At 41.5% G+C, this 13,099-nt stretch overlaps 1 protein-coding gene across 3 annotated transcripts in view; it reads right to left on the reverse strand.

The window, feature by feature from the left end:
* ILRUN (inflammation and lipid regulator with UBA-like and NBR1-like domains) overlaps positions 1-12,019 on the reverse strand; it is a 119,249-nt gene extending 107,230 nt beyond the window's left edge. For all 3 annotated transcript variants that reach the window (XM_082639756.1, XM_082639755.1, XM_082639757.1), the window contains exon 1: positions 11,675-12,019. In XM_082639756.1, the coding sequence (XP_082495882.1) occupies positions 11,675-11,832 (158 nt within the window). In that variant the 5' untranslated portion in view covers positions 11,833-12,019. The remainder of the gene's footprint in view (positions 1-11,674) is intronic.
* Positions 12,020-13,099: the final 1,080 nt, after the last annotated feature.

Below are 13,099 nucleotides of genomic sequence, written 5' to 3' on the forward strand. Positions count from 1 at the left end.
GTGTCACAACTACTGAACTCATGTGCCTCAACTAGAGAGCCTGCGTGCCACAAACTACAGAGCCCACACGCTCTGGAACCCACGTGCCACAACTATAGAGCCCACGCGCCCTGGAGCCTGCGGGCCACAAATAGAGAGAGAAAACATGCCGCCACAACTAGCGAGAAGCCCGTGCACCGCTACGAAAGATCCCACATGCCTCAATGAAGACCCCACATGCCGAAACTAAGACCCAACACAGCCAAAAATAAGTAGATAAATAAATCTTAAAAAAAAAAAAGAATGGAGAAATGGTCATATTTTTAAGTGAAAACAGACTACAAATAGTGTGTATATTGGTTGAAGGGTATCCCCCTGAATTCATGTCCTCCCAGAACCTCAGAACCATGATCTTATTTGGAAACAGAGTCTGTGCAGACATAATCAGTTAAGATGTGGTCTTACTAGATTAGGTTGGGTCCTAAATCCAACTGGCTGGTTTCCTTCTAAGGAGACACATACCCCCCCACACCCCCTACCCCCCCAACACACACACACACACACACACACACACACACGGAAGAAGGTCATGTGACTTCTGAGACAAACTGGAGTGATGCATCTACAAGCCAAGGAACACCAAGAAATGCCAGGAGCTATCAGAAGCTAAGAAGAGGTAAGGAAGAATTCTTCCCTAAGAATCTTCAGAGGGAGCATAGCCCTGCCCAGGCCCTGAATTCAGACTTCCAACCTCCAGAACTGTAAGAGAATAAATTTGTTTTAAGCCACCCAGCTTGTCATAGTTTGTTATGGCAGTCCTAGAAACCCATACAGCGTGTAAAACACAACAATCAGGAGCACAGACTGTGGTCCCAAGCTGCTTATACTTGAATCCTATTTCTACCATGTATTACCCACATAACTTTAGGTAAGTTATTTAACCTCAATGAGTCTCTAATCCTTTTCTGTAAAATGAAGATAACAGTATTTATTTCCCAGAATTATTATGAACATTATATATTAAACTTAATCACTTAAAACAATACCCAGAATATAGTAAATACTCCACTTTTGTAAAGCAAACACAGGTACACACACACAAAGTACTAAAAGGATACAGATCAAAAGGTTAAAATTGCTTATTTCTGGGTCCCATGAGTATGGCTTATTTTTTTCTTTTTTCTTTTTGGTATTTTCTAGCTTATATGCAGTAAGATCTATGTCATAATACAATTGTTACTATTTTTTAATTTAAAAATATTTTAAAGGCAGTAGTTCCCAGTTACAGGTGTATGCAAACCCCATCCCTTGGCTAATGATTTCCACTACTCAAAGCCTGTTATCAAAATATTTTTTTAATTAAAAGGCGAAATTTACTTTAGAAGATAAATGCTGACCACAAAGCATTTTAGAAGCACATCGTGTATCATTCAATCAATCATTAGTAAGCTGTTGCTACATAATAGGCTATGAATCACTGACCTCAAGCACAATAATTCAAGTTCAAACTCCTGGAAACACTGTACAGACCCGAGGCTCAAACATTTTAAGAAAACGTAACCATTCATTTTTAAAAGTGAGTCTTTTCAAACGCAGTACCTAGTAAATTCAATGAGGCTGAGTTCCATATTTGGAATAAACTGCTACCCCTCCCAAGACATACATTAGCTTTGGCAAATCATTAGAAAATCACTTACAAAATCAATTACCCTTCCATAGAGTGAAAAATGTATTAGTGTTATCTGTACAAGGTGGTTTAATAAAGAGTTAAAGTGAGTTTCAGTTTTGTGTTTTGGGTCCCTAAAAAGTTCAAATTATGAAATGTGTTCTCTGACAGTACCTCATAAGTAAATTCAGATGAGCTCACTGCTAGATAGTTTACTTAACACATTTTGCTCTTAACACAGCAAAACAAAGGTTTAATAAGTATATGTAATCACTAGATGAGAGTCTGTTAATACAGTGAAGAAATTTTACTATATTTGAAGAGACCAAATCCACCACTGCACGGGTTTTTCGTTGCTTTTCGTTGGTTTTTATTGTGTTTTTTTACTGAAGTACAGTTGATTTACAATATATTAGTTTCACCACTGCATTGTCAATTAATAAAGCCTATCTATTTGATCATCCTATCCAAGTACCTTGACAGCTAATTCACTGCTCACTGAAGCAAAGAAGGTGCAAGAGATATGGTACCCACTAGTCTGGATAGGAAGAATAATTATTCAAATAGCAATACCACTGCTATTAAAAGTTTTTATATACATTTAATTTTTTATATACACATATACATATACACACATGCAAAAAAAATTACCTGTGTATATGTACAAAAGTCTATAGACATGAACATTTTCTAAAAGGTACAGAAGAAATAGTAGTGGCTATATCTAGGAAGGAGAGGGGATTTTTGCTTTTCACTATTCAACCACAGGTTGCAAATTAGCGGCCCAAGGACCACATCCCACCTACAGATGTAGTTTATTTGGCCCACACAATGTTTTAAAAGTATTTAAAATAGTTGCCAACGTTTGAAAATCAGGAAATTTCCCATAAAAATCTGAATTTCTGGCTTCTCTTGAAAAAATGGAAAAATCTAAGAACGCTGGGCCCCCATTCCAGCGTGGCAATATTTGACTTAAGGCAAGTATCAGACATCCTCTTTATAAAAAGGCAAGTGCCTTCTAGCTCACACATACTTCAACTGTTCATATCCCCCACCTGGCATCTATAAGCATTTTAGTTTGCAATTCCTGCTTAGACCCTTCTAAACTATTTGAACTTACTATGTGCTTATGCTGCTTTTTACAGTTCTTCCTCAATAAAAAATACTGGCAAAGATCCAGGAGAACTTCAGAGATTTTAAAAAATATTCTTCTCCATTCATATCTAAATAACTGTTACCTAACTTTGATTAATACATTCTCTCATAAACTGATTACAAAAAATATTTAGTATAAGGAGACATGCCTGGAAAGGTAGGTATATAACAAGGTGGGGCCAACCTGCAGAGGGCTCAGATTGCTTCCAGAAACAACATTCTTGTTGTTACTTAAATTTTAATTTGCTTTCATGTCATGTATGCCCAAATTAAACCTACAAACAAAAGAGCCTGAAAAGAAGCCTAGTTTATAGAACTTGTTTCTTCTAACAGCACTAGACTTCAAGACTTCCATAAAAACAAAATCTTTATTCCCACCTATCTTCAGGTACTACTTCAACAAATATTTATTGAGCACCTACTACATACAAAGTGTTGCATCAGATGCTTAGGAAGAAACAAAGGCTGTTAGGGGACATTTTCCTCTCCAGGCTGTGCATCATACATGATAACCGTTATTAAAAAGGCAAGAGTGCAGTTCAGAGAAGACAGCACTACCAAGAATTCGTGTCCCAATTTCACAAAAAAAAAAAAAAAAAAAAGGATTTCATGAGGTATAAAGAAAGGAAATAACAGTATTCTAGGTAGAAGAAAAAAGTTAAAAATTGGGAAAGCAGGGCTTCCCTGGTGACGCAGTGGTTGAGAGTCCGCCTGCCAATGCGGGGGACACAGGTTTGTGCCCCGGTGCGGGAAGACCCCACATGCCGCGGAGTGGCTGGGCCCGTGAGCCACGACCACTGAGCCTGCGCGTCCGGAGCCTGTGCTCTGCAACGGGAGAGGCCACAACAGTGAGAGGCCCGCATACTGCAAAAAAAAAAAAAAAAAATTGGGAAAGCAAAAGTATGTGTGGGAAATGAGCAGCGGCCAGCTTGAACGGGGCAGAGAGGAGCAGGATACCCATCACAAAAGATATGCTGGATCAATCTATGGAAGGTCCTGAATGTCAAGCTAAAGGTCTCTGCTCTTTACCTGGTCTACAAGGCACAAAGGTTTCTGAGAAAAGAAGGGCCCTGATCAAAGCTGTGATTCAGAAAGACTGACCTGGTAGGGGTATGTCCGCAAAATGGACTGGAAGGAGGAGAACCTGGTGCAGAAAACCAATTTGGAGACTATTCCTATGTTACCCTGTTAAAGTGGTAACATAATCTATATAAGCTAAGGTGATGGCAAGGAGAACGGAAAAAAGAGACAGTTGGGAGGTGCACTGCAGAGTGGAAATGAGCTGGGTTTGGCAAATGATCTGGGGTATCCAGGAAAGAGAGGGCACTGGAAATAACACAGTTCAAGCCTTATGTCTGGAAGACCACTGTAGCTATTAATGAAACAGGAAAAAGTCAGAAAGAAAAGCTGAAGGATTGGGGGCGGGGAGGATTGACCTTTTGAACATACATTTAGTTTTTGGTGCCCATAGAACATGCATAAGTTTTTTCTCCCATCAGAAAACCTTGCACACTTTTCTGGCCTAATTTTCAGTGGTGGCCAAAGCAAGTACAGTACATATTTAATACAAGTAAAGGATATATTTAATGGAGAGTCAATGAGAAGCCAATTCCAGAGCATATAATATGATCAAAATTAAACTCTACAGAATGAAGATGGACTCCCACCTAAACCATATGCAAAAGTTAACTCAAAATGGATCAGTGACCTAAATATAAGAACTGAAACCATAAAACTCTTAGAAGAAAACAAAGGTAAATCTTCATGATCTTGGATTGGCATAAATTATTACCTATAACACCAAAAGCACAAGCAACAACAAAAAGTTAAATAAATTGGACCTCACCGAAATTAAAAACATTTATGCATCAAAGAACATTAACAAGAAAATTTTAGGAACAATCCATAGGGGACTTCCCTGGTGGCACAGTGGTTAAGAATCCGCCTGCCAATGCAGAGGACATGGGTTCGAGCCCTGGTCCGGGAAGATCCCACATGCCACGGAGCAACTAAGCCCGTGCGCCATAACTACTGAAGCCCGTGCGCCACAACTACCGAAGCCCACGCGCCTAGAGCCCGTGCTCCGCAACACGTGAAGACACAGCAATGAGAAGCCCATGCACCGCAACGAAGAGTAGCCCCTGCTCATCACAACTAGAGAAAGCCCACACACAGCAACGAAGACCCAACGCAACCAAAAATAAATAAATAAATAGATTTTAAAAAATTATTCAAAAACACAATCCACAGAATTGGAGAAAATATTTGCAAATCAAATATATGATAACGGTCTAGTATCCAAAATATATAAAGAACCCTTATAACTGAACAACAAAAAGACAAACAGTCCAGTTAAAAAAACAGCAAAGGACTTTCATAGACATTTCTCCAAAAAAGATATACAAATGGCCAACAAGCATATGAAAAGACATTCAACACGATTAGTAATCAGGGAAATGCAAATCAATCTCACAATGAGGTACCACTGCAGACTCACTATAATTTAAAAAAGGAAAATAAGTGTTGTCAAGTTTGTAGGAAAATTGGTACAGACCCTCAAACATTGCTAGGGGAATGTAAATGACTCAGCCACTGTGGAAAATAGTTTGGTGGCTCCTCAAAAAGTTAAATATAGAATTACCATATGACCCAGCAATTCAACTCCTACATATATATCCAAAGAAATGAAAACAGGTACTCAAACAAGTATACCTAAACGCATGTTCACAGCAGCGCTATTCACAATAGCCAAAAGGTAGAAATGGCTCAAATGTCCACCAATGGATGAATGGACAAACTGTGGTATACACATACACTGGAATATTAAACAGCCATTAAGAGGAATGAAGTACTGATACATGCTATACACAACATGATGAAGCTTGAAAGAAGCCACACACAAAAGGAAATATATTTATGATTCCATTTATATGAAATATCCAGGATAGATACATCCATAGAGAAAGAATTCATACTGGTGGTTGCCAGGGGCTGGGGGGAGAAGGGAATGGGGAGCAACTGCTTGATGGGTGTTGGGTTTCCTTTTGCAGTGAAGAAAATGTTTTAGCTAGACAGAGGTGTGGTTGCACAACACTGTGAACACACTAAATACCACTGAATTGTTAACTTTACTGTGGTTCAATTTTATGTCAATTTCACCCCAATTTTTGAAAAACCAACAATATTCCAAAGCAAAGATACAAATAAGCTCCATCTCTCGTCACTTCTGATCCCATTAACCACATTCTTGTCAAGCCAATCTTCCAGACAGCTCTGCTCCAATTGCTCCTTCCTGGTTTCACTCAGGAAATATCCTCCACCTAACATTACACAACTTTTCCATCAATTCAAATCCCAACCATTTCAAACCTTCTAAGAAAGCAACCTACCCATAGCAAGCACTCAATATTTGGGAATCAATGGTTCTGTTTGATTCAGTCCATTCTTACCTGTTCTGAAATTTTACTCAGTTAATTCAGCATTAACATATGAATGCTGCTTCCTTATTTATCCCCAAACTTTTTCTCTCATAGTTTCAGGCATGTTCTTTTCCTGTTAGAGAGCAAATTATGATAGAGGCTGTCTTCTGCTTTTGTATTACACTATCTGCCAGGGGTCTATCCAAAATACGTTTCTTTAAATACTGTCTGGTTGAGGGAATTCCCCGGTGGTCCAGTGGTTAGGACTCGGTGCTTTCAAGGCCGGGGCCCAGATTCAATCCCTGGTGGGGAACTAAGTAAGATCCTGTAAGCCTTGTGACCAATAAATAAATAAATACTGTTTGGTTGAGTTTTTGTTGTTATGTGCTAGACAAATTGGGGTGGGGGAGTTGGAAGACAAGAGATGGTAAAGAAACACCTCCACCCACCCTGGCGATAATGGAGATTAGTTCTGACTTGATATATAATCAGAAATGCAAGTCCCACAGCACTTGAACAGTAAAAAGACCTCCTGCAGGACAACAATGTACTTTTTACCATGTTCCTTTTAAAACTAAAATGAATCTTGATGCTCTATTTGTAAACTATTTTATATTATACTCAGAGTCCCAACCTGTCTGTGCCACTCAAAAAAGGCCAAAAAGTGGGAAAGAAGAAGGTCCAAACCAAGAACTCCCAACCTTCTTAAAAATGCAATAGCGTGCACAACACTCTGTCATTGTTACGCGACCCCTCCTATTCTCTTCCTAAAGCTGCTGCTTGGCACACATTTTTAAAGGAGACCATTATTAATATCATGTTTTATCTGTCATAAAGAGACTTTTCCTAGATGCATACATATAAACTAGAGAGTGGATCAGAAACTCATTTAGCATGCAGGTGACTGAGAAATGGATTAAGATCAGGCGGGGGAGGCATTGTGAGATCAGATAGGATGTACAATGAATTTTTACATCGAGATTCTGATTTCACTTCATTGCATAGTGGTTATACCTTCATTTTATCCAGAAGGGTGCTTCTGACAATACTGAGAAAGTCAATAGGACATTATTTTACAAAAATGTTTTTCCTGAGTTATTTTTCTAGAAAACATCTGTTGTATCCATGATGGGCGTGTGTAGTGTTCCAAAAAATACACGCTGCTTCCTGAAGATACCTGAAGGTAACCTCGGATGCTGCAAAACTTTTGCAGTTTTGCACCAAAACTGTGAAGCACTAGCTTAATGAATAGGAGGGACAGAAACAACCAACACTGTCTATATGCTGGTCAAAGATAATTTACTTATCCCTATAATGAGAAATAACTCCTACGTTAACATTCTCTAAAAAATCTACAAGTGTTATTTGCTTCTTGTCACAAACACTAAAGAATAACTCACTTTGAAAACATAACAGAGACAAATGACTTTGAGGGCCACAACTGAATTTAAAATCTCATGTAACACTGAACTGTACATTTAAAATTGACTAAAAATGTTAAATTTTACGTTATGTATATTTCACCACTATTAAGCTCTCCTCTCAATTCTGTTGGTTTCCACTTAAAAATATATATAAATCTATCAGACTACATTGAAGAGTGAGAAACCATTAAACGGAATGTGTTAAAATGACAAATGGTTGAACTTTTCTAGTAATTTGTATTAATAGAAGCTTTCTGACCTCTTAAGGAAAGTGTTTATTATTCTTCATCTCCAAGGAGGACACAAGCAAATGAAAAAAGCTTAATTACAGTAAGAAAGATTCAGTTTTGACATAATTCTAACTAGAAAGGTAATTAAACACTACCATAAGGTATCATGCAAATCTCTGCCCTCAGGGATGCAAGAATAAGCTATCTTGGAAGGGTTATATGCAATTTTGCGGGAAAAACTGGAATGAACTAGAGAATCTTAAGCCAGCTTCCAGTTTTAGAATTCCAAGTTCTATACTCACAGCCCAAAAGTGTCTTTGCAAGACATTCCACCTATAGAAAGTTATTCTAATCTACAAGTCATTTCAGTTTAGCTTCAGATATTGGGTTCCTTCACCACACCATTTATGCGCTTTATGTACTTACTTAGGAACTAAAAATTAACTACTTTTGTTAAGAGTCAGTTCCACCAATCTCCAGCAGCATACCTGCCAGCTCAGGTATAAACAGTACAAAACTGAAATAATACTGGGTTCTAAATTAAATAGAAATATCTATATAATGCATATCCAACCTAAGACTAAAAAAAAAAAAAAAGCTATGTTTACACGGTAGGTAACTTATAAGGCCAAAACACTCAATTTAGCCAATTTTCAACAGCTTCTTAAAAAGTTGTTACCAACAACAAAAATAAATTCTTACTTTTGAAAATAAACCTTTCCAAGTAGGGTTTCATTTTAGAAGACTCGTGGCCTTCATTTTAAAATAATCATTTTTATTTTACCACATTATTTTTTAACAATCACTAGACAACTGAATGGTGGTTATTTATTACAACCCAAAGCAGGCACTTACAAAGTCACAGGAGGGTTAATCATCTCAAATTCAACAGGTTAACCACAGCAACTTGAGAGAAATTTTGGCAACCTCTATCGGGACTATCTCGACAGTTTCCGAAGTGAGACATTAAATGACACTTAAAAACAATACATTTCTATGTAAAATAGATAGCTAGTGGGAAGCAGCCGCATAGCACAGGGAGATCAGCTCAGTGCTTTGTGACCACCTAGAGGGGTGGGATAGTGAGGGTGGGAGGGAGACCCAAGAGGGAAGAGATATGGGGATATATGTATATGTATAGCTGATTCACCTTGTTATAAAGCAGAAAGTAACACACGACTGTAAAGCAATTATATTCCAATAAACATGTTAAAAAATACATTTCTAGACTTTAGATATTTATTTAACACACAAATATTTTGACCAGGTATGCATTCATGTATGTATTTTAACTAGATTTTATTAATTATGATGAGTATTTGTTTAAAACAAAGACAAATTTAGCCAGGTCAACATAGGAATCAAAACACAATATTGGATTATGAAACTAACTGCTTTCATTAGAAAGAAAAGCATAACAAGCCTTACTTCCTTCAGTTCACAAATTTTTCATTTTATAATCAAAGAAAAGAAAGAACATGACTTCTACAGTCAAAAAATAAGGTAACGTACTTAAAGCTGAGTTATCACTTAATTGCCTGGATTCCTAAGAAGCTACTGACTTCTGTTTTAAAACCAGAATGGCTTTTTTAATGGCTCACTCCTTTGTTCAGGAATGCTGATATCACCTTGTTTTATACAGAGATAACATCTCATCAGAACACATGCTACTCAGTGTCATTGAGCTTAATAATTTTTACATAAAATTCAAATAAAATTTTTATAATGCAACCATAATTATTTTTTTTTCTCATCCACACTGGGCCTCACCTTTCACAACACTTAAAAACAAACAATCTTAGATGTTAAACACACACACACCTCAAGCATATAAAATTCATTACATTGTTTCTGTAGCCATTAATAATTGTACTAATAAATACTGACTCTAAAAAACAAAAAACTTAGTAGGGCAGGATTTAAATGATACAACTCACAAGAGGGTGGGGAGAAATAATGATCCTCCCCTACCAAACTGGCAGCAACTATATGCCAAGTCTCTTACGCTAAACTAGTGTAAACAATGAAGAAAAGGAGCTGGGAGTAGGAAGCAGGCAGGCAAGGGTACAACCCTCCTCAAGATATAGCTTTACTTCTAAATCTCACCAGTGTAATACCTCTTCTTGGTGTTTTCAATAACCCCTGTCACTCTCTATTAAACACATAGACTGGTGTTCAGAAAACTACTGCAGGCTGTAGTCCTTGTCTGAGATCATCCCGGACATAAAAGATAAAAGTGGGGATCACAAATGCTTCTTTAATTATAAAGACTATCTCCTGCATTCAAAGAGTTTTCTAAACATCTAGAAACTCAATCCCACTCTTACTATAACAATCAACTTTAAACAACAGGACCTGCCAATGATGCACAGAAAAAAATTCACACGTCACCACAGCTATAAGGCTCCCATTAATAAGATGGGCATCATTCAGGATAGGGCTCGATGAGTAACGGGATAAAGACTAGGCTGACAGCCTCTTTTTCTGGCATTGCTTGAGGCATCCAGTGGACAGGGAATAAAGGGGAGGCTGGTTGTATAAGTGATGCCAAGAGAAACAAGATTCCACATGCCCAACACAGGGAGCAAAGGGCAATCATCTCATGGCTTTCCGACCAAAGAAAGATGAGTTGTTTCACCTGAAATCCTTTCAAAGGAAGTCTAATGGTCTCCACTTAATCACTCACCCTGAGTGAACTCAACAACCCCTCAAAGAACAAAGGGAAGCCTTGCTTATCAAAAATAGCAAGTGCTCCACCCAAAGCCAAGAAATACTCCTTTAGTCTAAGTTGTCATGGTCTTCTGTCCCAATTCAGTCTTCTACAAGGAAACTCCAAGCCAAAAATACTTGGTTCCCAGCCTAAGTCAAGTTCTCCATTTTCCCAAACATCTACCAACCAGCTTTCTTTCCGGTAAGCCCCTCTGGATAAGCCCCTCTCCATTCCCGCATTCTGGAGCCCAGGGCTCCAATCCCCTCAGAAAGTTCCCTCCCCCAAGATAATCTCTCTCCTTCACTTTTCCTAAGGTTTTTCCCACACCGTGCCCCAGGTCTAGCACTCCCGGTCCTCCATTAGCGGATCCCACTAGTAGATCCCACCGCTCCCCGGCACAGCTCTTGGGAAAGTCATCTTTCTTACCGTACTCACTTGTCCTCCCCCATAAAGTTTTTCCCTTTTCTTTATCTGTCCTCGAATGGACATGGACAGACAGACAGACAGACAGACAGACACACACACACACACACACACACACACACACACACAATCTGTTCTTCTCAGCTCTTAACTCCCAAGTCTCACCCGCGCGCCAGGTTCTTGCATAGTACCTAATTCTCTCCCTCAGTTTCCCCTCATCCCTGTCATCCTCAGCCCCTAACTCCATACCCCAAGCTTTTGCCCACTCCCCAAATTCAGATTTTCTGTGCTTTTTACTCTTAGCCAACACCACAGCGCTCTTCCTCACAGGTCGACCCCGCGCCTCGATCCTCAAGTCTTTCCCCCTCTTCCCGCGTTCCTCGGCCGCTAATACTCCGCAGAACCTCAGGAGTAACCCCCGCCCATCTCCCTTCCGCCTCTCCTGCCCTCCACGGACCCCAACTCTCCTCATACATCCCCCTCCAGCCCTGCTCGGCCCCCAAATTTCTTCCAGGCCCCTAGGGTTCCCCACAACCCCTCCCCGCCCCAGAAAGCGGGTACCCCTCAGTGCCCGACCGTCCCGCCCGGCCGCCGAGCTTGGGTGTCCCTTCCCTTCCCCTCGGGGCCCCGAGGCCGCTGCCAGGGCTGGTGCGGCGGGGCCGGCTCACCAGTTGGTCATGTCCAGGAAGAAGGCGCAGCCGGCCGGGTTGAGCTGGAAGCCGAGCAACCGCTGGAACTCGGAGATGAGCACGTCCTTGTCGGTGGTGCCCAGGCAGCTGAACTTCTGCATCAGCTCGGGGTCCAGGTCCACGTCCATGCCCTCCATGGCTGGGGCCGGACACTCGCTTCCCCGCCTCCTCACAACTGAGCCGCCGCCGCGCCGCCGGGCCCGGGGACCGGGAGGGGGCCCGCTGCTAGCTGGCGCCGCGACCCCGCTCCTCTGAGGTAGGCCCCGGGCCTCTCACCGCCTCATAGGGGTAAACTCACTCAGCCACTCACTCACTCTCGCGCTCCCCCCCTCCCACCCCCCCCAGTGCCGCCGCCTCCGCCGCCGCCGCCGCCTCTCGCTTCTATGCCGCCTCCGCCTCCTCCCGCGCCGCGCCCACTGCGCAAGCGTCGCCCGCCTAGCCCCGCCCCTTCCTCTCCCGGAGTCCCGCCCCTCCGTGGCGTCAGAACCCCGTGACGTCCCCCGCGTGACCTCACCAAGGTGGAGCGAGGGGGCGGGCAGTGGGAAGGAGGAAGGGGACGGCCGGGCGGCGCGGGGAGGTGACTCCTGGCCTGACCTTTTCCTCGCCCCGCCCCCACGCTGAGGGGGAGGAGTTAAAGCCCGGGGTTGACGGGGAAAAGCTCCGGGATCTTCTTGTACGACAACGGCAGCATTTGGGAGGTGAGGAAACTGAAGTCGGGGAAGAACAGAAGCCAGGGCAAGGTCAAGTACCAGATGGCACACAAGACCCAGTCCTCCCAGCCAGGGCTTTGCCCCTCGCTCTGGAAGGACTTGTTTGCATAAGTTTCTAGAGCTGCTTTCCCAGAGGGATAATGCCCTAAAATCCTAGGCTCCCGACCACCCTCGGTGATGATTACTCCAGTTTACCCGTGCTGTTTCTGTTATGCAACGGTAGTCTCCAGTTTCCGGAAAGTAAGGGAGGCCTCGATACAAACGTCAATCACAGGTCCAGACGAACACCGCATATAATCTTACACCCACTCCGTCAAGACCAACCCTCTCAAAATAAAGGTTAAGTCCCGAGAATTTGACATTGCCTTGTTAAGTTTTTAAAATGTTACGGTACATATAGTACACCTAACTGGTCAGGGCCCCTTTTCAAGATCAAAGAATGAGAAAGGACGCATAGGGACCATCTTGTCTACCTCCATTCCTTCTTTCACCACGATTTGCCTAACACATCCACACGGGGAAAAGACGAAAAAGAAACGTTCTCCTGCCTTCAAGTGGCTCTTTGTCTGTCTTACAAATAAGGAAAGTGAGATCCAGAAAGTTTGTATGCCTTGTCCAAAAATACAGAGCAGCAAAACTAGAACCCATCTTTCATTCCTAATGGAGTATGTTTTCCATAACAATTTCAACAAGC

This window comes from Mesoplodon mirus (genome assembly GCF_964341445.2).
Source record: "Mesoplodon mirus genome assembly, chromosome: 12".
Taxonomy (NCBI): domain Eukaryota; kingdom Metazoa; phylum Chordata; class Mammalia; order Artiodactyla; family Ziphiidae; genus Mesoplodon; species Mesoplodon mirus.